Source organism: Jaculus jaculus, chromosome 14, assembly GCF_020740685.1.
Source record: "Jaculus jaculus isolate mJacJac1 chromosome 14, mJacJac1.mat.Y.cur, whole genome shotgun sequence".
Taxonomy (NCBI): Eukaryota; Metazoa; Chordata; class Mammalia; order Rodentia; family Dipodidae; genus Jaculus; species Jaculus jaculus.
In genome coordinates this window covers 5,685,127-5,711,536 of record NC_059115.1, presented here as the reverse complement: position 1 = coordinate 5,711,536, position 26,410 = coordinate 5,685,127, and the positions used below count along the sequence as shown (strand labels likewise).

The 26,410-nt window shown below is 50.8% G+C and overlaps 2 protein-coding genes and 1 pseudogene across 2 annotated transcripts in view; 2 read left to right on the top strand and 1 right to left on the bottom strand.

The window, feature by feature from the left end:
- The window catches only part of LOC123454696 (probable ATP-dependent RNA helicase DHX34), a 43,615-nt gene extending 29,211 nt beyond the window's left edge, over nt 1-14,404 (bottom strand). The window contains exons 1-3 of the mRNA XM_045133555.1: nt 14,262-14,404; nt 4,862-4,972; nt 2,939-3,156 (exon numbers count right to left, since the gene is read on the bottom strand). Of these exons, the coding sequence (XP_044989490.1) occupies nt 2,939-3,156; nt 4,862-4,972; nt 14,262-14,403 (471 nt within the window). The 5' untranslated portion in view covers nt 14,404. The remainder of the gene's footprint in view (nt 1-2,938; nt 3,157-4,861; nt 4,973-14,261) is intronic.
- Nucleotides 1-26,410, top strand: part of LOC123454700 (centrosomal protein CCDC61-like) — a 251,413-nt gene that overhangs the window by 45,434 nt on the left and 179,569 nt on the right. The window lies entirely within an intron of this gene.
- On the top strand, nt 15,049-19,603 carry LOC123454797 (annotated as a pseudogene).

Below are 26,410 nucleotides of genomic sequence, written 5' to 3'. Positions count from 1 at the left end.
ACATGGACTCCACAGCCAAGCACCATCTTTGTCTGTCCACATGTGGATCAGAAGACTGCCCACAGTAGGCAGGGAAGAAATGAGGTGAGCCCAGCAAGACTGTCACTGGCACAGCACAGCAAGTGCCCCCAGAATATTCTCTTTAGACTTTTATTTAGCAGAGAAAAGAGAGAAGACAGAATGGGCACGCCAGGGCCTCCAGCCACTGCAAACAAACACCAGATGCAGTGCACGTGTTACTTTGTGCATCTGGATTTACATGGCCACTGGGGAATCAAACACAAGTCATCAGGCTTTGCGGGCAAGTGCCTTTGCTAAGCCATCTCTTCAGCCCCTGGCCCAAGAATATTCTTGCCCTTCATCCTGGCATGCCCCCACTCCTTCCAAACCAACAAAACTAACCACCTGCCTAGCCCCGGGCGGCCTCGAACACTACAGTACGCAGCCTCCCCCTCAGCTGCACTGAGGCCCAGGGACGTGAAAGCAGGAACACTTCCTAGTGACAGGCCTGGCCGTGGCAAGGCAGGCGGCCCTGCTGAGGGAAACCGTGTGGGCTGCAGGCTGTGTGGAAACAGAACGTGGAGTCAGCACAGTCAGTGAAAGGGTGACTCAGGGGTGAGCAAGAGGAAGATAAGCCCACTTGTGACATCCGCGTGACCACAGAACAGGGTCACCAGGGCAGCGCAGGGACAACTGTGCAGAGTGGGGGAAGCCCAAGACCCACTGGCTTGACCCTCCCCAGGAGACCCCTGAAACACAGCAAGTACTGGGGAGTTCACAGGAGGGTGGGGACCAGGCCCCTTGCTGCAGACAAGGTGTGGTGTCTGCGGTATAGAAACGACCTGAAGACAGTGTGCCACAGGACCAAGGAGAACAGAACGTAGGCCAAAAAGTGGACGGGCCTAGTCTCACAATAAATGCCCCTTACTGGTCACACCACCTGCTTCTGACCACTGGGGACCTGAACTTGCAGCACAGTGACACGGCTCCACCAGCCCGTGGCCCATCAGTCCTGCAGACCACCTTCAGTCATGCAAAGCGCAGCTCCCCTCAACACTCCAGGCCCTTGTCCAGGCCAAAGTCCTCAGTGACCCTGGGCCACAGGAAGCACGGTCTCTACTCTCCCTTGCCTTGCTCAAGTGCCCTGTCTCAGCGAGGCCCTGAGGCCACTTGACACGTTCCCGACCCTGCTGTTCCCCTCAGGAATGGACTTGTCCATTTTACTCCTCATGTGATCACCCAGGGGTGGTCCTCACCAATCACCACGTCCACAGGCAGCTAGGCAAGCAGGCACCCAATGGGGATGAGGGGCTCTGAGCTGTCCAGAGCCCCCTGGTCTTGAAGATAGAGGATGGCAGTTTCTAGGCTGGCAGGCGGGGGGGGGGGGGCTCAATGAAGGGGAAGGTTCGTGGGTCCCCCACACTCATGCTCTTCATCTGAAATGAGAACCAAACACCCCCAGAGTGGGAGAACAGAGTCACTGTGAGTTACAGGCTAGAGGATCAAACTCACGATATTCAGACTTGTCAGGTCAAGGTCTGGTACTGGGGAGAGGCACTGTCTGTCTCCCTCACAGACCTAAGCTGGCCTCACTGTGATTCCTCAGCTCCAGTCAGAGTAAGTGACTGTGCACTGCGCAGGGGCCAGAGCTGGGCCAATGCAAACCTTCTCCGGGCGGCGGTGCACAGGCGCTGGAGTGCTCGGGCCCTTCTCTGGGCAAAGGCAGGTGGACAGAAGCCCAGCACTTCGATGGTGGATTCGCTGCCTGGAAACCCGCCCATCCAGCAGAGGTTCCTACATTGCTCCTCAGCTGGACATGCCTCCTCCTGGGGGCACAGAGGGATCAAACCCCACCTGTCAGTGTCAGTATGGAGCTGGGCTTTCCTCACTCACAAAGGCGTCCATTAATCCTGAGGCCCCGAAAAGCAGCCCTCTCGGCGCTGGGGAGAACTGAGTGACTGTCCAGGCCCATCACCAGGCCTGGCGTGGCACACGTAACAAGTGCCTCTCAGGCAACTGGAAGGAGTCAGGCTGGCAGGGTGGCCTGTGGGACTGCAAGAGCATGACCAGAGAGCACAGGGCTGCCTGGCGCCTCTGGGGCTGGCAGGTCTGTCTGTCCACCTGGCCAGTTGCTCCACCTAACTCCCTGCTGCCTGAGCCTTGACCTTGATGCAGCTGAAGACAGGCTTTAGGGGGCAGGCATGGGGATCCCAGCACTAGGCAGGCTGAGGCCTGGTCTACAGAGGAAGATCCTATTTCAAAATATAAAATAGCAGCTGCAGAGATGGTGCAGCGGTTAAGATGCTTGCCTGCAAAGCTTAAGGACCCACGTTTACTCCCCAAATCCCACCTAAGTCAGACACACAAGGTAACATATGTGTAAGGTTGCACGTGTGCACAAGGTAGCACATGTCTGGAGTTGAATTGCAGTGACTGGAGGCCCTGGCGTACCAATGCTCTCTCTCTCATAAAAAAACGAAAAACAATGCTGGGCGTGGTGGTGCATGTCTTTAATCCCAGCACTCAGGAGGCAGACGTAGGAGGATCGCTGTGTTTGAGGCCACCCTGAAACTACATAGTGAATTCCAGGTCAGCCTGAGCTAGTGAGACTGTACCTTGAAAAACCAAAGCAAAAGAAAAACAGTGACAACAAACATAAAGGAATAATAATAGTCCATCCTGTCTGGACCCTCACAGCCTCTTGCTAAGTAAACCACAGACTTTCTCTGCTGTCCAGCAGCACTTGGCTTCCTTCCCCCTCCCTTCTGAACTGTTGGATCCAAATGATTCTCCCATGTCGGTTTGGGCTCTGAGGGAGGGGTTCCTGCACCCCCACTGCAGTGGCTCGGCCAGCTCTGATATCCTGGCTGGTCTGGCTAAACACCTCCTGTGCTCCCTGATGCTGCAGCCAGAATGTCCTCTCCCAGGCAGGTCTCACCTGCAGCACAAGTGCATCCAGGGCCACCCTCCGAATTTCTGGGACCGGGTAGGGGGCGAAGGCGTCGTAGTCGGACTCGGCATAGAGGCGGTAGCAGACGCCGGGTCCCGTGCGGCCCGCACGGCCCTTGCGCTGCTCTGCACTGGCCTGGCTGATCCAGAACTCCTGCAGCCGTTGCAGTTTGGCCTGCGGGTCGTAGCTCATCTCCTTCACCTTTCCTGTGCGCGGAGAAGGGACACGGAGGAGCTCTGCTCAGCAGCAGGCAACGCCACACATCTCACTGCTGACCACACTCACTTCTTCACCGCCTAACACTGACCTGGTGCATAGTCTGGACCCAATTCGGACATCCTGCCCAGTTAGTCTCCCATCTCCTTATCCCCACATTGCCATGGCATGGGTTCTGGAGGGAGGCCCCCTAAGGCTCATGCCTCTTCCCCTACTTGGCATTACCTGGAGATGGAGCAAACGTTGAGAGGTGGGGCCTAGTGGGAGGACTTCGGTCAGTGGGTGTACGGCTGGCGAGGACAGTGGGACCTCAGCCCTCCTCTCCTCTTGTTTCTGGCCCTGAGGTGAGCAGTCTTACTCTCCCTACGCTCACACTTCCTGCCACCAGCCCAAAGGCTTGGCTCAGCTGGCCACGGGCAGAAGCCTCTGTGACTGCGCAAGCCACAGCAAGCCCTCACTTCAGAAGCTGACCAGCCCAGTCGTCTGTTACAGTAAGGGAAAACTGACTGACACACACGTCTTTAAAATGTGTGTGTGTGTGTGTGTGTGTGTGTGTGTGTATTTTTATTTTGAAGAAAGAGAGAAAGAGGAGAAGGCAGATAAGATAGATGGAGCATGGGTGCAGCAAGGCCTCCAGCCACTGCAAACAAACGCCAGATGCGTGCGTCCCCTTGTGCATCTGGTTTACGTGGGTCCTGGGGAATCAAGCCTCGAACCAGACTCCTTAGGCTTCACAGGCAAGTGCTTAACTTCTAAGCCATTGCTCCAGCCCTGACACACACATCTTCGCACTGGTGTTCTCTTGCTTTGCTCCTTCAGATATGCAAGCACGTCCTCAGTGAGCACCTACTATGCGCAGGCGTGGTCACAAACCCAAGCTGCTGAGATGAAGGCCCCAGGCTATGGAGGGGTCGCAGCAGCCTGAACTTATTAATATATTTCAGGGACTATACCAGCAGGGGTGCTCCTCCCCCCCCCCATTCTCAGGGGTTGTAGAGAGCCTGGAACACCCCCCCAACACACAAAAAGTTTCAGACACCGAGATCAGCAGGAAGTAAAGCCACTTCCTCTCCAAGCATGGGATGCCTGGACATGCAGATAAGACTTAGGCTTTGCCCATAACCCTCTCGCCTTGGGCCAGTTGCCTAGGAAACTCCTTACATAGCCAGCACCTTTGCAAACCTTCCCGTTGTCACTGCCTATGTGCTGGAAGGAATGTCCCCACATGCTAATTAGGCATCAGCAAGCAACCTTGTACACCCAATCCCCCTAGGATCCTCAACTGCTTATAAACCCATTTCCCTGACAATAACCAGAGAGCCGTTCATGGAAACTGTCTCCTGAGAACCAACACCACAGTTGCCTGGGACACCTCCAGGGAAACCAAGGCCGGCCACAGAGCGAGGACCCAGGAACACACAGGGAGACACTCGTGCCAGCCCCAAAATGAGGGGAGAGGAAGGGGGAGAAGAGATAGCCAGAGAAAGACAGGTTTCAGCGGACAGAAAAGTAAGTACTGGGAAAAGACCCTGGGGCAGAAACAATCTTGGAATATCACCAGACAGATCACCACCTAGAGTGGTAAACATTACCGCACCCAGTTTCCAGACAGGGAGACTAAGTCTCAGACCATTGACATCACTGGCCTGTGAGTGACAAGCTTTGATTCTATGGCTTTGGTCCTGGTGACATTACCTCTTGTTAGGTATAAGAAGGGACGGTGCTGTGAGCTCCTTAGGGTGTGATGCCAGTGTGACTGTAGAGGGTGGGTTTCTCCTTTTGTTCTTTCTGTGATGTGGGGGACAACTGAGACAGAGTACAGTTAGGATTATGAGAATCATTACTGTTTGGAGCTTGTGAATTAAGGTGTATACACGGGGGGACAGCCTTAAGTCACCAGACAGGGGCTTCTCCCCTGCTTTCAGTACTGCAGTTAGAAGTCAAGGCCTGAGCCTGGCATGGTGGCCTACGCCTTTAATCCCGGTACTTGAAAAGCTGAGATAGGAGGATTGCCATGAGTTTGGGGCCACGCTGAGACTACATAGTGAATTCCAGATCATCCTGAACTAGAGTGAGACCCTACCTCAAAAAACCAAAAAAAAAAAAAAAGAAGAAGAAGTCAAGGCTAGCATTCCTATGCTGAGCCACACCCCCAGCCCCTCACTGTGGATTCTAGACAAGTGCTCTACCTCTGAGCCTTATGGGTGTTACAGCCAGTTTCCCCATGCCAGTGTTTGGCACACTCTCCTGTTGCTGTTGTCCATCTTAGGCTGGCCAGGGGTGATGTCCACCCCTGCTCATGCTGTCATTTCCCTTGCTGTCATGGAACTCGAGCCTGTAAACCAAAATAAACCCTTTTCCCCAAAAGCTGCTCTTAGTTGGGTTATTTCTGCCAGCATTGCAAACCTGACTGCCACAGTACTTTCTGTGGGTACTGCGGAACTGAACCTAGGCTGGCAGGGTTTGCAAGAAAGCACCTTATTATGTTTAATTACTATTTTGTTTATTTATGATGGGAGGAATGGGGATGCCAAGGCCTCTAGCCACTGCAAATGATGCCAGATGCCTGTGCCACCATGAGGATCTGGCTTTACATGGGTACTGGTGATTCAAACCCTGGTCCTTCGGAATTGCAGGCAACAATCTTAACTGCTGAACCATCCCTCCAGCCCACACATCTTTTTCATTTATTTTTTATAACAACTTCCATGACTATAAGCAGTGTTCCACGGTAATGCCTTCCCTCCCTCGACTTTCCCCTTTGAAACTCCATTCTCCATCATATCCCCCCCCCAATCAGTCCCTTTTATCTTCATGCTATGATCATTTCCTCCTATTATGATGGTCTTGTGTAGGTAGTGCCCGGCACTGTGAGGTCATGGATATCCAGGCCATTTTGTGTCTGGAGGAGCACGGTTTAAGGAGTCCTACCCTTCCTTTGGCTCTTACATTCTTTCCGCCACCTCTTCCGCAATAGACCCTGAGCCTTGGAAGGTATGATAGAGATAGTTCAGTGCTGAGCACTCCTGTCACTTCTTCTCAACACCATGATGCCTTCTGAGTCATCCCAAGGTCACTGCCATCTGAAAAGAGAAGATTCTCTACCAAAAGTGAGAGTAGCATTAAGATATGGGTATGAACATGAAGAGAAGTGCTTACTGGGCAGTTTTTTGAGTATAGTATATACATTTAGCCAGACAGCAACAGACGTTAGAACCCCTAGGGCTCATGACTAGCCCTGTTGTAGGGTTTCAGTATCAGGAATGTATTCCCTCTCATGCAGCAGGCCTCCAGTCCAATTAGAGGGCAGCTGGTTTCCACCATGACAGACGTACCACTATTGCACCTGTTGTCTTATTTGGGCTGGCTGGTAAAATTTAAGACTTGTAGTGTCCACTGTTAAGTATCTTCATTGGTGATTTCTCTCTTCCATTGTACTATGCAGAATGGCTTCTTCCAGCTTTCTGTCAGCTGGTCTGCATGGAGGAGGTTATCAGCTCAGATCCAGCAGGATTTTTCAGTGGCCTTGCAGACAAGGTATGTGGAGTCTTCAGCAATAGGGTTTTACCATCTATTCCTGGTGGGAGGCACAGGCAGGAGGACTGCTGTTGAGTTCGAGGCCTGCCTGAGACTACAGGCTGAATTCCAAGTCAGCCTGGGTAGAGTAAAACCCTACCTCAAGGAAGAAAAAAAAAGAAAAAAAGAATCCACAGTGACAGGCTGGAAACATGGCTCAATGGTGAAGATCTTGTCCAGCATCTACCAGTGAGGAAAGTAATGGCTTTATGGATTCTTCTTACAGACAGTATTAAAAAATTACTGGAGATTTAAAGAACAGAAACACAAGTTTAAAAATATCTTAAAGTAGTAACTTAATTTCATTTGAGTTGGTGTTTGCATCAGGGACTTGGAGCAGTATTTGGTGCTGTCTGTGAGGCTCAGTCCTCCTGGGCAGACACACGTGTGACAGGGTGAGTACCAGGTCAGCTTGGGCTAGAGTGACAGCCTACCTGAAAAACCACCACAAGAAAAAGAAACAAGAGAAAAAAGCGGGCTGGAGAGATGGCTCAGTGATTAAAAGTGCTTGCTTGCAAAGCCTGATGGTTCAGGTTTGATTCCCCAGTGTCCATGTAAAGCCAGACAGACAAAGTGGCACATGTATCTGGAGTGAGTTTGTAGTGGCAGGAGACCCTGGTGTGACCATTCTCTCAGTCTGCTCACAAAGAAAAAAGAAAAAAGCCAGGTGTGGTGGTGCACAGCTTTAATCCCAGCACTTGGGAGGCAGAGATAGGAGGCTCATCATGAATTCAAGGCCACCCTGAGACTACATAGTTAATTCCAGTTCAGCCTGGGCCAGAGACTCTACCTTGAAAAAATAACAAAAAAAAAAAAAAAAAAACCCAAAAAAACCCAAGTTCGGTGTGGCAGCACACACCAAGAATCCCAACACTTGGGAGGCTGAGGGAGGAGGATGGCTGTGAGTTCTAGGCCAGCCTGAGACTACATACTGAGTTCCACAGTTAAAGTGGAAAAACAAAAACAAACAAAACAGGGCTGGAGATGGTTTAGCAAATAAGGCACTTGACTGCTTAACCTAAGGACCAAGGTTTGACTCCCCAGAACCTACATGAGCCAGATGCACAAGGTGACTCCTGCACACAAGGTGGCACTTTGGCATAAGGTGGCACACACATGTAGAGGTGGATTGCAGTGGGGACCCATGTTCCACTCCTCAGATCCCACAGAAGCCAGACACACAAGGTGAGGCAAGCGTGCAAGGTTACACACGCACACAAGATGGTGCACTTATCTGGAATTCAATTGCAGTGGCTTGAGGCCCACCACAGTAACTTCTCAAAGTGGTCTCTGACCCTTACGAAGATGCCCTCCCACATCATACACAAATTATAAAAATTCACATTCAAAAGCTCCAGTTACCAGGACGCTAAAGCAGAGCTGCTCAAGTCCCTGAGTCTGAGGCCGCCTGGGCAACACAGTGAGCGCTCATTCCATTAATAAATAAGGCAACCAGGAGAGCAGAGCCTGAGCTAGCCCTGGTCGGACTCAAGGAGACAGGAACCATGCATGTTCCCGTTTTACACACAAGAAAACAGGTGCATGGGCTGGGCTGGAGAAATTGCTCAGCGGTTAAGGCACTTGCCTGTAAAGCTTAAGGACCCAAGCCAGACACACAAGGCGGCACAGGCATCTAGTGTCTGTTTGCAGTGGCTGGAGGCCCTGGTGTGCCCATCTGTCTCTCTTCTATTTCTCTCTGCTTGCAAAAAAAAATTAAAAAAAAAAAAAAACAGCTACAAAGAGATAATGCTTCTTTTGTTGTTTTTCAAGGTAGGGTCTCGCTTTGGCTCAGGCAGACCTGGAATTCACTATGTATTGTCAGGGTGGCCTCTGACTCACAGTGATCCTCCTACCTCTGCCTCCAGAATTCTGGGATTACAGACGTGCGCCACCACGCCAGAGAGGACATGGAAGTTTTGAGACTTATTGACAGTTCATGACCACTGTCCCTCTGAAATAGTCCTTAACTTGTACCTAGTCATACCCCGCACCCAGTTTTGACCCTCCCCAAAGTGCATAATCTCTGAGCCGCTGACATGCAAGCAGGGATCACTTCAAACGGGGCAGAGACTAGAACTTCAGGCAGCAGGAAGGTTCTGTGAAGGTCCCGAGGTGGGAGCCCGCAAGGACACACGCAAGCACAGAACAGAGCCCGTGGGCTCGGCGTCCAGCAACCAGGGCAGTGACGGGAGCGAGGGCCACGACGCAAACTTCCCGGGATGGGCGAGGCAGGCTGCTGGGCTGCCTACCACTGTGAGTTCTCGCTCTTCAGCAATCACACACTGTGGAGCTCAGGCTGGCCTCGCACTTACAATCCTCCTGCCTCAGTGCTCACGTGCTTGGGTTACAGGCATGCACTGCCACTCTTAACTGAGAGACCTCAATGGTAAGGATGGGGCGGGGGGGGGGCAGAGTTGGTGCCACTGAGGCTGGCTAAGGCTCAGGAAGCCCTGAGGGGGGCCTGGCTGACATCACCGATGCAGGCCTGGAGCAGTTGGCGGTGGCGTTGCCAGAAGAGATTCTTTCACGCGGAAAACACAAACCCCATGGCATGGTTGTCCCCACCAACCCGAGACTGATCGATGCATTCATGACCCCGTGGGAGACACCAGTAATCCCGCTGAGGAGGATCCTCAGAGGACTGGGGACAAGAAGAGATTATGACCAGCACCTGACAGGGTCACATGGTAGAATTCACAGTCAGGGCTGCAGAGATGGCTTAGTGGCTAAGGCGCTTTCCTGCAAAGCCAAAGAACCCAGGTTCCACTCCCCGTACCCATGTGAGCCAGGTGCACAAGGTGGCATGTGTGGTCTGGAGTGTTTGCAGCAGCCAAAGTCCTTAGTGTGCCCATTGCCTGTCTGTCTCATTCTCAAATAAATAAATTCATAGTCAATTAAAATAGATGATGGAGGGCTGGAGAGATGGCGTAGCGGTTAAGCACTTGCCTGTGAAGCCTAAGGACCCCGGTTCGAGGCTCGGTTCCCCAGGTCCCACGTTAGCCAGATGCACAAGGGGGCACACGCGTCTGGAGTTCGTTTGCAGAGGCTGGAAGCCCTGGCGCGCCCATTCTCTCTCTCTCCCTCTACCTGTCTTTCTCTCTGTGTCTGTCGCTCTCAAATAAATAAATAAAATTAAAAAAAAATAGATGATGGAGGGACTGGAGAAATGGCTCAGCAGTTAAAGGAACTGAGACTACATAGTGAATTCCAGATCATCCTGAACTACAGTGAGACCCTACCTCAACAAACCAAAAATAAAAAAAAAGAGTCAAGGCCTTGCACAATCTAGGCTAGCATTGCTATGCTGAGCCATGCCCCCAGCCCCTCACTACAGATTCCAGACAAGTGCTCTACCTCTGAGCCACTCCCCCAGCCCCTCAGTGGATCCTAGACAAGTGCTCTACCTCTGAGCCACGACCCCAGCCCCTCACTGTGGATCCTGGACAAGTGCTCTACCTCTGAGCCACACCCCCAGCCCCTCACTGTGGACTCTAGACAAGTGCTCTACCTCTGAGCCACGCCCCCAGCCCCTCAGTGGATCCTAGACAAGTGCTCTACCTCTGAGCCACGCCCCCAGCCCCTCACTGTGGATCCTGGACAAGTGCTCTACCTCTGAGCCACACCCCCAGCCCCTCACTGTGGACTCTAGACAAGTGCTCTACCTCTGAGCCACGACCCTAGACTCTCACTGTAAATTCTAGACAAGTTCCTTGACTGTTGGGCCATGCCTCCAGCCCCTCACTGTGGGTTCTAGACAAGTGCTCTACCTCTGAGCCACGACCCCAGCCCCTCACTTGGGTTCTAGACAGTGCTCTACCCCTGAGCACACCCCCAGCCCCTCACTGCAGATTTTTAGGACTCCACCACTAAGCTGGATCCTCAAACCCTTCTTTAGTTTTTATCTGGAGACATGGTCTTTCCAATTCACTTCGTAATGGCCTCAAATTTGCCAAGTAGTTCAGGCTGGCCTCCACGTCAGTTGGTGATTTTGTTCTAAGTTTCTCCAAAGGATTTTTTTTTTTTCCAAGGTAGGGTCTTACTGTAGCTCAGGCTGACCTGGAATTCACTATGTAGTCTCACAGTGGCCTCAAACTCTTGGTTATCCTTCTATTTCTGCCTCCCAAGTGCTGGGATTAGTTAATTAATTTGACAGTGACAGAGAGAGAGAATGGACGCACCAGGGCCTCCAGTCACTGCAAACGAACTCCAGACGCGTGCGCCCCCTTGTGCATCTGGCTAGCGTGGGTCCTGGGGAATCGAGCCTCGAACCAGGGTCTTTAGACTTCACAGGCAACTGTGAACCATCTCTCCAGCCCAAGTGCCTGGATTAAAGGCTTGTATTTCCCTCCAGTCTTTTAGTGGGAGTCCTTTTAGTGTTGCCTCTTCCTCCCAATGGCAAGTAAGTCCCTGGAACCCAATCTGAACAGCCACTGCCGCCTCTGTTCCGTCTAGGAGCACACAGGAACACGGGACTAGCTCTTAGGTGAATAATGGGATCTGGTCAGGCATGGGGACGCACACGTTTAATCCCAGCACGCCAGAAGAAGAGGTAGGACAATCCTCATGGGTTCAACGCCAGCCTGAGACTCTGTAGTGAATTCCAGGCCAGCCTGGACTAGAGTGAGACCCTACCACGAAAAAACAAAAAGAGTGGGATCTGTTCAGTCTGCCCTTCTGTTACTACTTGTGACACCCAACCAGAGCCCCTGACCCTGTGAGCATGGGTGTGATTACTTGAACAGGGCATCTTCAGTGCGGGATGTGCACACACACACAGTTCATCCAGCCTCTTGAGGCCAAATCACTACCACTGTGCCTCTGCTTGGCTGAATGACGTTAACTTAGGCAGGTTACCTAACCTCTTCTCAGTCTCTCATTGGTTCGATGGGTAACAGACTTGTAAGAATTACATGATCCACGTCAAACGGTTCCCATAATACTTCCAGGCACCATAAATGTTAGCCATGATTATAATTTATTAGTATTGGGATTACATCCTAGGGTGTTGGGAGATTTATATGAAACTGCGTGCAAGGCTTTAATAATGTCACTAGATGTTATGGCATTATCACTGGGTATGGCCATGGTGCCATTTGGCAGCTGTGGATACAGAAGCTCAGAAAAGAGAGGGGATGACTTAGGTTCCTACAGCCACAAAAGTCCATCATTGAAAGGAGCTATCAATTTATTTTTATTTTTTAGACTACTATTATTATTTTTTTCTGAGGTAAGGTCTTGTTCTAGCTCAGGTTGACCTGGAATTTACTGTGTAGTTTCAGGGAGGCCTCGAACTCTTGGCCATCCTCTTACCTCGGCCTCCCAAGTGCTGGGATTAAAGGTGAGTGCCACCATGCCCAGTTTAGGAGCTATCAGTTAAAAACAAAACAAAACTTATTTATTTGAGAGAGACAAAGAGGCAGATAGAGTGAGAATGTGCACACCAGGGCCTCCTGCCACTGCAAATGAACTCCATCCGCAGAACCACTTTGTGCATCTGGCTTCATGTGGGTAGTGAGGAATTGAACCTGGCGCTCTCAGGCTTTGCAAGAGCTTTTTTTCATGCTGAGCCATCTCTCCAGCCCCAGGAGCTATCAATTTTGAGATCTAAGTCGTGAACACTTGCCCTGCCCCTGAGTATTTCTATCAAGGAAGGACTGTCCCTTTGCATCTTCTAGCCTCAGTTTCCCCAAGGGTACCCTGGAAGTCTATGTGTGTGTGGGATCTGCCGGAGATAGTCCCCATAGGAGAGACCTAATTTTGCCATGTCAGAAGGAGGCACGATTGGGCAGTCAAAGCCTCTGTACCCCAGAACCAAGCAGCCCAGGTGACAATAAATTCTGATGTCACCACTCAAGAGCCCTGTGACCTTGGACAAGCTGTTTCATTTTACTAAGCCTCAGTTTCCCTTGTCTGTAAAGCCAGACCTTAAGTCATCTCCCAGGAGGACTGTATTGAGAAATTCATCCGTCTCAGAGCCCGTCTTGCTTGTAGTAAGTGTTACATGCAGTGGAGGCGACAGTCATTACACTAGCAGCCATTCACTGTAATATTGTGCAGCTGAGCCAAACCTAGAACACCTCATTCCCTTTAAGATGAGGGAGGGACCCCCTTCCCTGTTGCCCTGAGAGCTGAGAGCCAAACTGGGCTCAGGGAACTCCTGGGTCCCCCTATCCTTGCCAGGACTGGGAATGGCCACAGGGCAGGAAGCAGGGAAGGAAGTCGGTGTGGACATTTTCATGTGTGTGCTGAGGGTGTGGGGGTGCAGGAAGACGGACAGGAAATTCTCTTCCACCCCTCCCCCAACTTCCCTTTCCTCCAATTTCTTTTGCACACCCTCAAAGGCCTCCAAAGGGGGCCTTAATTCCTGGCCCCACCTGCCTGGAGGTGAGGGGCCCTGAGGTGAGAGAAAGGAGAGGGGCTTGGGTTTCTCCCAGGGGAGGTGTGGGAACCCGCCCCCGCCCCGATGCACACACTCAGCCCCAGGAGGGAAGGAAGAGTACACCCCACCAGCCATCTCTCTTCTAACCGGGGGGAAAAGACCAGAGAAAGAAGGGATTTGGGGCAAGATGATAGGGGCGGTGGAAAGGAGTTTGTTCTAGGGTCTCCCTCCTTGCAGGAGCCAGGTTCTGGGGACCCCCTCCACAAAGCCTGCCTGCTCCCTGCAAACAGGAGCACTTGGCCCCCTGGCTTAGTTGGGTTCTGTGCTATGTGCCCATCACCCTGGTCACACACATGGAGGGGTTCTCGTGCCACCTACACACCTCTGTGGTATCTGACATTCAGTCACCTGACAAATTCACATGCACACACCCAGAATCACTCCCCCATCTCTGGTGTGACACACCCAGCCATTCCACACTCTCCTTGTTACACACATACACACAAATAATCCCTCTCCAAGATGTCATACGCAGACGTCCTCTGTCGCTCAGGACCCCGTCTTTCCCTTTTCTGGTTAACCTACCTTCACAGGTTTCACCCACCAGCCCCTTGTCATAACCCCCACCTGCTTCTGTTACACACACCCCCCTAGATGTCACCTTGCACACTTCCATGTGTCACACCCAGCCACACAGCCTCTCTGGAGTCACACCCACACCCTTTTCTTGTCACATCCCCTCAAGCAGCTTTTCCCAGCCCCACTCCACCCCGTTCGTGCCTATGTCACACACGCTGAACCCCTTTCTCTCATCCTGGGTTTCTCAGGGCTCACAGCCAGAGCCAGCCCACTTGGCCTCTCCCACACGCCCCCTTTACTTGCCACACACACCTTCTCACTAATGTATCACACTGGCACAGCCCTCCCCCCTCCCCCCCAGTGACAGGCACCTTTCCTTGTGACACGTCTCCCATGGAGGGGCTCCAACATGGAGCCCAGCCCCTCTCATCTCTCTCTCTCTCTCTCTCTCTCTCTCTCACACACACACACACACACACACACACACACACACACACACACCATCGCACCCCCCCCCCCGCCACGCCACGCCGGGGAGTCCCGCGGCCCTTGAAAACTCACCTCCGGTGTTGCTACCTTGTTGCAGACCACCACCTCGGGTCGTCTCGAGGGGTCTCTTGCGGAAATCCGGGGCCTCGGGCTCCATGGGGGACCCTGGGGCCGCGGAGGCCGTGAAGAGGCCGAGCACCGCGCCAGCGGCCATCATCCTCATGGTGGGGGGGGGGGAGGGAGGGGGAGGGGGGGTGGCGAGGACTGGGGCAGGGAGGGAGGGGGCTGAGCGCTGACAGAGCCTGGAGCACGGATGGGAGGTGGCAGCCGCGGAGGAGGAGCAGGAGGAGGAAGGGGGTGGTTCTCCATGGAGAAGTGAGGGATGAGTCTCTCTGTCTTTCTCTAAGATTCACCCAAGCTGGGGACTTGGTTGAAGCCACTGGGATGCGAGGGGAGAATGAGACCCCCTTTTTCCTCTCTTTCTCGGGGCTTCCCCCTTTCCCTCGCTCCCCTTCCCCGTCCCCCCTCGCCCCGGAGGAGCGGAGGGCTGAGCCCCCACCCCACCAAAGTCCTGCTCAGGGCGAGGGGAGGGTCCCGGAGAGATAGAAAGGGGAGGTTCGCCGCTAGCTAGTAAGGGCGGCCCGAGGGTGGCGGGCACGGGAGGCGGCGGAGACACGGCTGCCGGTGGCTGCTGGCCCGAGCATCTTCTTCTCCCGAGGCTCCCACCGCGGCCTGTGGCCCCGCCCACGCTCGCAAGGCCACGCCCATGCCGGGCAGAGCCACGCCCTCTGGCGCCCCCATTGGTCCGCTCTTGAAGCCTGGGCCAAGGTCCTCGGGGATGGCCACGCCCCTCGCCGCGATGGAGCGCAGCCCGGACCCAAGTATCCCTTTGCACGCCGGGTGTAATGAGGACCGTGGGGGTTCCTCCACCCTTCCTCCTTGGTTTGTTTTCTGACGCAGGGTCTCACTCTAGCCCAGGCTGACCTGGAGTTCACTATGGAGTCTCAGGGTGGCCTTGAACTCGCAGCTTTCGGCTTGGACACAAACTGGTAACACACATTTAAACATGGGACCCACACAGTCGGGAGCACACAATGACCAGACCTCAAGAGCCAAACGCACAACACACAAGACTTGCGGTGTGCCAACGTTCGGTCACGCACTCACACACACACAAACACAAACCTCCTCTTAGATATTTTTAAACTGCCCCAAACCCATCAACATAGCAACCCAAAGTCAGCTTCCCAAGCACCAAATCCTGGGGGATTGCAGGGCCCCAATCACAGGCAGGTGGAGGGATCTGTACTGTCTTCCTTCATCTGTGGCCACCCCGGTGGCCTTCCTGGGTGGGACGCCCTAAGCTGGGCAGGGACCAGGACCAGTGGTGGGCAGGGACCAAGTAGGAGCAGTGCAGCCCCCACCTTTCCTCCTGTCCTATACAGGGCTCACTGGCACACTCTGTACTCCTAACGCTGAGCACAGGTCAGCCTGAACCTAGCCGCAGAACCTAGCCTGGGTTTGAACCTTGTCATTTACACACCACAGGACTTGGACACATCCTTATCTTCCCTGAGTCTTATGTCCCTCATTTGGGAAAACACTAGCATTCACACTGCCACACCTCAAAGGACTGCTGTGTCAAAAGGGGGTCAAAAGTCCAGGCATGAGCCAGGCGTGGTGGTGCACGCCTTTAATCCCAGCACTCGGGAAGCAGAGGTAGGAGGATCACCATGAGTTCAAGGCCACCCTGAGACTACAGCGTTAATTCCAGGTCAGCCTAGACAAGAGTGAGACCCTACCTCGAAAAACAAAACAAACAAAAAAGTCTAGGCGTGTGTGAATTTTCCCTGAGAACGATGAGATGCCTCTTCTCTACAACAAAGTTGGGAGACCAAGAGCATCACTCCATACAATGTTGGGGTTAGGTGGCCATTTTCCTAAGAAATTTGCATGCATTCTAACTTAAGACGTAAGCATGGATTTATGGGTAGGTTCTTAATGTATATTGAGGAGAAGGAATGAGACGAAGAGAGCTTTCCTCGTTAAACACTTTTTTCCTTGTCTTTAGGTTATTAGGCATTGAGCATAGGACCACTGAGCCACACACCCAGTCCTTCACTGTGGATCCTAGACAAGTGCTCTACCCCTGAGCCACGCCCCCAGCCCCTCACTGTGGACTCTAGACAAGTGCTCTACCTCTGAGCCACGCCCCCAGCCCCTCACTGTGGATCTAGACAAGTGCTCTACCTCTGAGCCACGCCCCCAGCCCCTCACTGTGGACTCTAGACAAGTGCTCTACCTCTGAGCCACGCCCCCAGCCCCTCACTGTGGACTCTAGACAAGTGCTCTACCTCTGAGCCACGCCCCAGCCCCTCACTGTGGATCTAGACAAGTGCTCTACCTCTGAGCCACGCCCCAGCCCCTCACTGTGGATCTAGACAAGTGCTCTACCTCTGAGCCACGCCCCCAGCCCCTCACTGTGGACTCTAGACAAGTGCTCTACCTCTGAGCCACGCCCCCAGCCCCTCACTGTGGACTCTAGACAAGTGCTCTACCTCTGAGCCACGCCCCAGCCCCTCACTGTGGACTCTAGACAACTGCTCTACCTCTGAGCCACGCCCCCAGCCCCTCACTGTGGATCTAGACAAGTGCTCTACCTCTGAGCCACGCCCCCAGCCCCTCACTGTGGATCCTAGACAAGTGCTCTACCTCTGAGCCACGCCCCCAGCCCCTCACTGTGGATCTAGACAAGTGCTCCTCCTCTGAGCCACAGCCCTGTCTTATTTGAGAGAGAAGAAAGAGGCAGATAGAAAGAGAACAAGTGCGCCAAGGCCTCCAGCCACTACAAGTGAACTCCAGACACATGCACCACCTTGTGTATCTGCCTTATGTGGGTCCTGGGGAATCGAACCTGGGTTCTCTGGCTTTGCAGGCAAGTTCCTTAGCTGCTAAGTGATCTCTCCAGCCCTCTCTGGTGGATTCTAGACAAATGCTCTACCGCTTAGCCATGCCCACAGCTCCTCCCTGGCTGATTCTGAGAGTGCTCTACCACTAAGCTACATCCTCAGCTCACTTTTAACGTTTTATCTGGAGATAGGGTCTCACTCTAGCCCATGCTGACCTGGAATTCACTATGTTGTCTCAGGCTGGCTTCGAACTCACAGAGGTTCCTCCTACATTGGCCTCCTGAGTACTGGGATAAAGGTGTGCAACACCACCCCAGACATGGAAGCAGATTCACATTTAGTTGCTCAGAAATAATAAAATAAAATAAAATAAAATAAAATAAAATAAAAAAATAAAATGGCCAGACGTGGTGGCACATGCCTTTAATCCCAGCACTCAGGAGGCAGAGTTAGGAGGATCACCATGAGTTTGAGGCCCCCCCCAGACTACATAGTGAATTCCAGGTCATCCTGAGCTAGAGTGAGGCCCTACCTCAAAAAACAAACAAAAAAAGAAAGAATTACATCTTGTTCCAATATTTGATGCTGCAGAATATAAAGCATCTTGCGGGGTGTGGTGGCGCATGCCTTTAATCTCAGCACTCGGGAGGCAGAGGTAGGAGGATCGCTGTGAGTTTGAGGCCACCCTGAGACTCCATAGTGAATTCCAGGTCAGCCTGGGCTAGAGTGAGACCCTACCTCGAAAACCAAAAAAAAAAAAAAAAAAAGAATATAGAGCATCTTTAGCATTTTTCACAGAACTTTGATATTTTAATTTTATAATCAGTAGTTCTGGGAATACTGCTGTGCATTATTGATACACTGTACAAAATAACAGAAGTAGGTACCCAGCCATATCAGAAATTGTTGGAAAGCTGGGCGTGGTGGCGCATGCCTTCAATCCTGGCACTCAGGAGGCAGAGAGGTAGGAGGATCACCATGAGTTCGAGGCCACCCTGAGACTACATAGTTAATTCCAGGTCAGCCTGGACTAGAGTGAGACCTTGCCTTGAAAAACCAAAAAAAAAAAAAGAAAAGAAAAGAAATTGTTGGAAAGCTGGGCATGGCGGCGCACACCTTCAATCCTAGCACTCAGAAGTCAGTGGTAGGAAGATTGATGTGAGTTCGAGGCCAGCCTGAGACTAAATAGTGAATTCTAGGTCAACCTGGGCTAGAGTGATACCCTACTTAACAAAAAAAGAAAAAACAAAAATTGTTGGAAATTTTGTCCTAGTCTCAAAGTAAAATGCATTTACCTTTTTAAAAATATAGGGGCTGACCGGGCGTGGTGGTGCATGCCTTTAATCCCACCACTCGGGAGGCAGAGGTAGGAGGGTTGCTGTAAGTTCAAGGCCACTCTGAGACTCCATAGTGAATTCCAGGTTGGCCTGGGCTAGAGTGAGACCCTACCTCAAAAAAAAAAATAAATATTATATATATATATATATATATATATATATATATATATATATATATATATGGCTTAGTGGTTAAGGCATTTGCCTGCAAAGCCAAAGGACCTTGGTTCGATTCCCCAGGACCCATGTAAGCCAGATGCACAAGGTGGCGCATGCATCTGGAGTTTGTATATGTATGTATTTATATTCATATTTATATTTATAAGAAGAATGAAGCAGAGAGATAGAGAATGGACACACCAAGGACTCCAGCCACTGCAATGAATTCCAGATGTTTGCACCACGTTGTGCATCTGGCTTTATGTGGATACTGGAAAATTAGACCTGGCCCATCAGGCTCTGCAAGCATGCACCTTTAACCACCGAGCCATCACTCATTAGCTTTTAAAAAATAATTTATTTGGCAGGAGTCTCCGGCGAGGCAGGTAGGCAGAGGGCCTCGGTGAGCGCCCCCGAACCCTTCTCTTCCGGGGCCCCGGGCAGTGGCTGCCCTGAGCCCACGGCTGCAGCGCCGGGCCATGGCGGGGCGTCAAGGGAATCCTGAAGAACAAGAGCTCGGTGCGGGCGCCGGCCAACAGCCCGGCCGGAGCGCGGAGGAGCTGCGGGAAACGTCGGAGAGGCGGGATGAGATGAACATCCTGGCCTCGTGCCACCCGGCGCAGACTTGGGTTCAGCGAAGGCAGAAGAGCCGCGGGGACGACGACGTCACCGATACTCAGGCCCGGAGTCCCGAAGTCTCTGCTGAGAAGTGAGCCGAGGCCCCGGCTCCCAGCCCGCGAGTCACACCCGGGAGCGAGAAGCACGCAGCTAAGAGGGAGACGCTGACCTCTTACCGCAGGAGCAAGAGAAAAAGCGACAATTTGAAATGAAAAGGAAGCTTCCCTACAATATTAAGCTAGCTAGACAGTTACTTTCAAAGGACCTGCATGATGATGAGGAAGATGAAGAAATGCTGGAGATTGCGGATGGAGAATGCATGAACATTGAATAATCAAATCAAGGATCTACAGGAAGTGACCGATGACAAAACAAATCGCAAAGTTCATGAAAGAAGTTTGTTCAACTTCGCAGTTTGTCAAATGCAAACTGTTACTGTAATACACTGCTTCTTGTGCTCCACAGTTCACAGCTTCAGCACCAAAATGCATAGCAGTTATTACATATTGCCAAGAATTAAATGATAACCATAGCGACTGGCTACAGTGAGATGCATATATTCCGGTGCCTCGTACGTCCTGCACCACCATTATAGTACAGTGTCACTAGTCCAGAACTGCTAAGCTTTTGGTGCAGCGGATACATAGGTGGATAAATATCCAGGCTGAAAGGTATTTTAACACTTCAACTTGTTTTGTGTAATTGAGGATTATAGAAGAGTTACTGTTGGAATTTTTGGCCTATGACCTTTAAAATTTGTGCTAAGGATTTTTTTTTTTTTGTACGTGTTTACACGTAAAGGATGGAAATTTTTCTCAAACTAGCTTTTTTCACAAATTACCAGGTCAACATTGCGCTAACATCTGCTCTGTTTGCTTGTCATACACTGGGCAGAGACCTCAGATAGTGTTTTAAAATTAAATCTGTAGCCATCACACAAAAAATATTTTATTTGACAGAATGAGGCAGAGAGAGAGAGAGAATGGGTGCTCCAGGGCCTCCAGCCACTGCAAACAAACTCCAGACATATATGCCACTTTGTGCATCTGGCTTACATGGGTCCTGAGGAATTGAACCTGGGTCATTTGGCTTTGTAGGCAGGTGCCTTCTGCCATCCTCCCAGCCCTAACTTAAAATTTTTTAATTAATTAATTAATTAATTTGAGAGAGAGACAGACAGACAGACATATATAGAGAGAATGGGCACTACAGGGCCTCCAGCCACTGCAAAAGAATTCCAGATGCATGTGCCACCTTGTGCATCTGACTTACATAGGTCCTAGAGAATTGAACCTAGGTCTTTTGGCTTTGGAGGCAAGCCCTTTAACAGCTAAGCCATCTCCCCAGCCCAACATTTTGGGTTTTTTTGTAACATAAGCTAGCAACTCAAACAGCTCTTTTCAAAATTTGGGCTTTTTGGCTGGTGTGGGGGCACATGCCTTTAATCCCAGCACTTGGGAGGCAGAGGTAGGAGGATTGCTGTGAATTTGAGGCCACCCTGAGACTACATAGTCAATTCCAGGTCACCCTGGGCCAGAGTGAGACCCTACCTCAAAACTACCCCCACAATTTTTTTTTAACATTTACTTTTGTTTATCTGAAAGAGGCCGAGATAGAAAGAAGCAGATAGAGAACGAACATGCCAGGGCCTCCAGCTGCTGGACATGAACTCCAGATGCATGTGTTACCTTGTGCATCTGGTTTACATGGCTCCTAGGAAACCAAACTTGGGCCCTTTGGTTTTGCAGGCCTTAAATGCTATGCCATCTCTCCAGCCTTGTTTTGTTTTGGAGATAGGGTCGCATGTATCCCACTGACCTCAAATTCCCTATGTAACCGAGGCTGGTCTTGAAGTCCCGATTCGCCTCCCTCCACCTCCCAAATGCTGAGCTCACAGGAGTGGGCCGTGGCCTCTGGCTTGGCTGGCTACAGTGTAAATGGGGCCGGCAGAGAAGGCCTAGCTAAGGAGTTGAGCAGAGATCTGAAGAAAATGAGCTGGGCATGGTAGCACACGCCTTTAATGCCAGCAGAGGTAGGAGGATCGCTGTGAGTTCTAGGCCACCCTGAGACTGACTACATAGTGAATTCAGGTCAGCCTGGGCTAGAGCAGAGACCCTACCTCGGGAGGTTGGGGGGGGGGGGAACAGCCGGGCGTGGTGGAGCACGCCTTTAATCCCAGCACTAGGGAGGCAGAGGTAGGAGGTTCGCTGTGAATTCGAGGCCACCCTGAGACTACATAGTGAATTCCAGGTCAGCCTGGGCCACAGTGAGTCCCTACCTCGAAAAACCAAGTAAGTAATAATAAGTAAAACTGAGAACATGTGCCATGTGGGTCTCTGAGGGTAGGGGGTCCCAGGAAGAGGAAAGAGCAGGTACAAAGGCCCAGAGGCAGGAACACACCTGAGGCAAAGGAAGGGGCCTGGGAAACTTGGAGGAGCATAAGGGAGTGGAGGGAGGAGAGCTGAGGCCAGAAAGGCAGGGAACAGAGTGTTATAGGCCTTGTGAGCCACTGGATGGACTTACATTTGGCTCTGAGTTAAGTGGGACATACAAGAAGTGTGTGAACTCGGGTAGATAGGAAAGCGAGGAGCAAGAAGGGTCCAGCGAGATGGCAACGGGCCATCAAAGTGGGAGGTGTCACGAGACCAGTGGCTGTACAAGTGTGGAGGCGCATGGGAGGCTCTCTTTGTCCCTGTGATGTTAGGCAAGCCATGATACCCCTCTAATTGCCTCAATTTACTCATCCTACCAATGAGGGTGTCTGTGAAAGCACCTGATTCCAAAGGTGCCTCCGTGGTCGGAGTATGACTGTGTGTGACCACACAGATCACGAGTCATGGCCACGCCCTCCAGGTTTTTGGATCAGGACTCTTTTTTTTTGTTGTTTTTTTGAGGTAGGGTTTCTCTCTAGTCCAGGCTGACCTGAAATTCATTATGTAGTCTCAGGGTGCCCTTTAACTCATGGTGATCCTTCTACCTCTACCTCCCAAATTCTGGGATTAAAGGCGTGTGCCATCACACCTGGCTAGGACTCTTTTTAAATATTACATATATATTTTAGCCAGGCATAGTGGTACACGCCTTTAATCCCAGCACTCAGGAGGGGAGGCAGAGGTAGGAGCATCACCGTGAATTCAAGGCCAGCCTGAGACTATATAGTGAATTTTAGGTCAGCCTGGGCTACAGTGAGGCCCTACCTCGAAACAAACAAACCCAAAAAATTTTTTAGGGCTGGAGAGATGGCTTAGCACTTAAGTCCTTGCCTGTGAAGCATAAGAACCCCGGTTAGAAGCTTGATTCCCCAGGACTCACATAAGCCAGATGCATAAGGTGGCGCATGCATCTGGAGTTCATTTGCACTGGCTGGAGGCCCTGGCACGCCCATTATCTGCCTTTTTCTCTGTTTGTCGCTCTCAAACAAATAAATAAATAATAAACAAAAAATTTTTTAAATATTTTATTTGGGGTTGGAGACATGGCTTAGCCATTAAGGTGCTTGCCTGAGAAGCCTAAGAACCCAAGTTTAATGGTCCAGGTTCCACATAAGCCAGATGCACATTGTGGCTCATGCACCTGGAGTTCATCTGCAGTGGCTAGAGGCCCAGCATGTCTATCCTTTCTCTCTCTCTCTCTCTGTGTGTGTGTGTGTGTGTCTTTCTGTATCTCTCTACTTGCAAATAAATAAATAAATAATTTTTTAATAAAAAATAGGGCTGGAGGAATGGCTTAGTGGTTAAGGCACATGCCTGCAAAACCAAAGAGCCCAGGTTTAACTCCCCAGGACCCATGTAAGCCAGATGCACAAAGTGGTGCATGCGCCTGGAGTTCATTTGCAGTGGCCAAAGGCTCTGGAGCATCCATTATCTCTGTCTGTCTATCATCTATTTATCTTTTTCTGTCTGTCTCTCAAATAAATAAATAAAAATTAAAAAAATTGAAAAATATATTTTATTTGCCTGGCGTGGTGATGCACATCTTTAATCCCAGCCCTTGGGAGGCAGAAGTAGGAGGATTGCCATGAGTTTGAGGTCACCCTGACACTACATAGTGAATTCCAGGTCAGCCTAGATTAGAGCAAGTCTTTACCTTAAAAAACACACACATACAAAATTATTTACTTATTTGCACAGATAAAGGGGGGGGGATGAATGAATGAACACGGGCATGCCAAGACCTCTAGGCACTGCAAGCAAACTCCAGATGCACATGCCATTTTGTGCATCTGGCTTTGTATAGATAGTGGGGAATTGAACCCTGGTCATTAGGTTTTGCAGGCAAGTGCCTTAACCTCTAAACCGCCTCTTCCACCCCAGGACTCTGTGTTCTATCCATGGGTGCAAGGATGGACTGGGAAGGACAGAGGAGACAAGATTTTGCCTGCAGGCTAACTTGATGCTCAATAGAGCCTGTAGCTGGCTGAGTGAGGTTTGTGTTTGTTTGAGACAAAGTTTCACTCTGTAGCCCTTAAACTCAGGGTCTCATGAATGCTAGGGAAGTGCTTTACCAGAAAACTTACATCTCCAACCTCCTAGCTTGCCCATTTTCTTTCTTTTTTTTCTCCATCTTCCCCATCTTTCTTCTCTTTTTTTCTCTCTCTCTTGTTTTTGGAGGCAGGGCTTCGCTCTAACCAAGGCTGACCTGGAATTCACTATGTAGTCTCAGGGTGGCCTCAAACTTACTGTGATCCTCCTACCTCTGCCTCCCAAGAGCTGGGATTAAAAGCATGCACCACCACACCTGGCTCCCTCCTCCTTTAAAAATTTGTATATATATATTTAAAAATATTTATTTGAGAGAAAGGGAGGGAGAGGCAGATAGAATGGGCATGCCAGGGCCTCAAGCTACTACAAACAAACTCGACGCTTGTGCCCCCTTGTGCATCTGGCTGATGTGGGTCCTAGGGAATCAAGCCTGTGTCCTTAGGCTTTGCAGGCAAATGCCTTAACCTCTAAGCCATTTCTCCAACCCCTTAAAAGTGTGTATTTGTGTTTATGTGTGTACTGGTTGTTATGTATGCATGCATGTGTGGAAGCCTTGGGTGTCAGGAACACCGACTCCTTTATTTATTATTATTTTTTAAAATATTTTTAAACATTTTTAATTAATTAATTAATTAATTTGAGAGCGACAGGCAGAGAGAAGGAGGCAAACAGAGAAAGAAAGACAATGGGTGCGCCAGGGCTTCCAGCCACTGCAAACGAAATCCAGATGCATGCGCCCCCTTGTGCATCTGGCTAACGTGGGTCCTAGGGAATTGGAGCCTGGAACCAGGGTCCTTAGGCTTCACAGGCTAAGCCATCTCTCCATCCCTCCTTTTATTTATTTTTATTGACAGCTTCCATGCTTAGGGACAATAAACTATGTTAATTTCCTCCCCTCCCCACTTTCCCTTCACAAATCCACACTCCATCATATCCCCGCCCTCTCTCCATTAGTCTCTCTTCCCAGCGGTCACTGTCATCTGAGAAGAGAAGCTTCTCTAACCAAAAGTGAGGGTAGCATTAGTATATGGGCATGGAGGCTGGAGAGATGGCTTAGCGATTAAGGCATTTGCCTGCAAAGCCAAAGGATCCCGGTTTGATTCCCCAAGAGCCACGTAAGCCAGATGCACAAGGGGGCGCATGCATCTGGAGTTTGTTTGCAGTGGCTGGAGTGCCCTGGTGCACCCATTCTCTTTCTTTCCCTCTCCCTCTCTGCCTCTTTCTCTCTCAAATAAGTAAATAAATAAAATAAGAAAATATAGGGTATGAACGTTAAGTGAAGTGCTTACAAGCCAGTTTGGTGAACATAATATACGCATTTTGCCAGACAAGAGCAGGAGTTACACTCCTAAGGCTCATGACCTCCCCCACCATAGGCTTTCGATTAGGTTTTCAGTACCAGGCATGTATTCCCCACCCACCTCCTTTTGAGACAGAATGTTCAATTAGGCCACACTGGCTGGCCAGAGAAGCCCAGCAATTGGCCTGTTTTTTGTTTTTGTTTTGTCTTCCTGGCACTGGTTTCTTGATGTGTGCCACCATACCCAGCGTTTTATGTGGGTTCTGGGGATTGAATGTAGGTCCTCGCGCTTCCAAAGCAAGCACTTTGCCAACTGTGCCATCTCCCCCAGCCCCATTTTATGTATTTTTGATGTTGCATCTTATGATGTACTGAAGATTGGCCTTGTACACCCGATCATCCTGCCCCTGCCTCCTTAAAGCTGGGATTACAGGCATCCACAGAGAGGATCTTATGTTGCCCTGGAGCTAGCTCACAGGGTAGAATTCTTTCCTTTTCTCTTGTCTCTCAGGCCTGTGCTCCTGGCGGGGCTGGCTGCCACCCTGGTGTTTTGGCATCTGATTGAGTCCCTACCCCCACCCAAGCCTTAGTGTCCTCCTGGGACTCAGTACTGCCTCTGGGATCAATTCCAAATGCTGTCAGTTGCTTAGGCCAGAAACCTTGTGGTTGCCCCACAGGCAAGACACCAGTAAGTGCTTTCTGTCCACCTTAAAGCTGCAAATCTCACCCTCTACCACTTCGGTCAGTACCCCCTAGAGTCCGTAACACCGCCTATAAAGATCTTTTAGGGGTCTCTTTCTTCAGCCGCTTGTTTCCACCCTTGCCTGGGCCCACCCTTTTCAGCCAGCAGCTAGACTTATCTTTTTTTTTTTTTTTTTTTTTTTTGGTTTTTCGAGGTAGGGTCTCACTGTAGTCCAGGCTGACCTGGAATTCGCTGTGTACTCTCAGGGTGGCCTCAAACTGACAGTGATCTTCTTATCTCAGCCTCCTAAGTGCTGGGATTAAAGGTGTAAAACATCATGCCTGATTTTTATTTTTTAGCCGGGCATGGTGGCACACAACCTCTAACCCCAGAACTCAGGAAGCAGAGGTAGGAGGATGGCTGTGAGTTCGAAACCACCCTAAGACTACATAGTAAATTCCAGGTCAACCTGAGCTAGAATGAGACCCTACCTCGAAAAACTGTAAGTAGAGACACAGAAAGAGAGAGAGAGAGAGGGAAGGAGGGAGGGAGAGAGAGAAAGAGAGAGGGAAGGAGAGTATGGGCATGCCAGGTCCCCTTGCCACAACAAATAAACTCCAGACGCATGGCTTTACATAGGCACTAGGGAATTGAACCTGGTATTTCAGGCTCTGCAAGCAAGCACCTTTAACCACTGAGCAATTGCCCCAGCTTTTTTGTTTTTCGAGGTAGGGT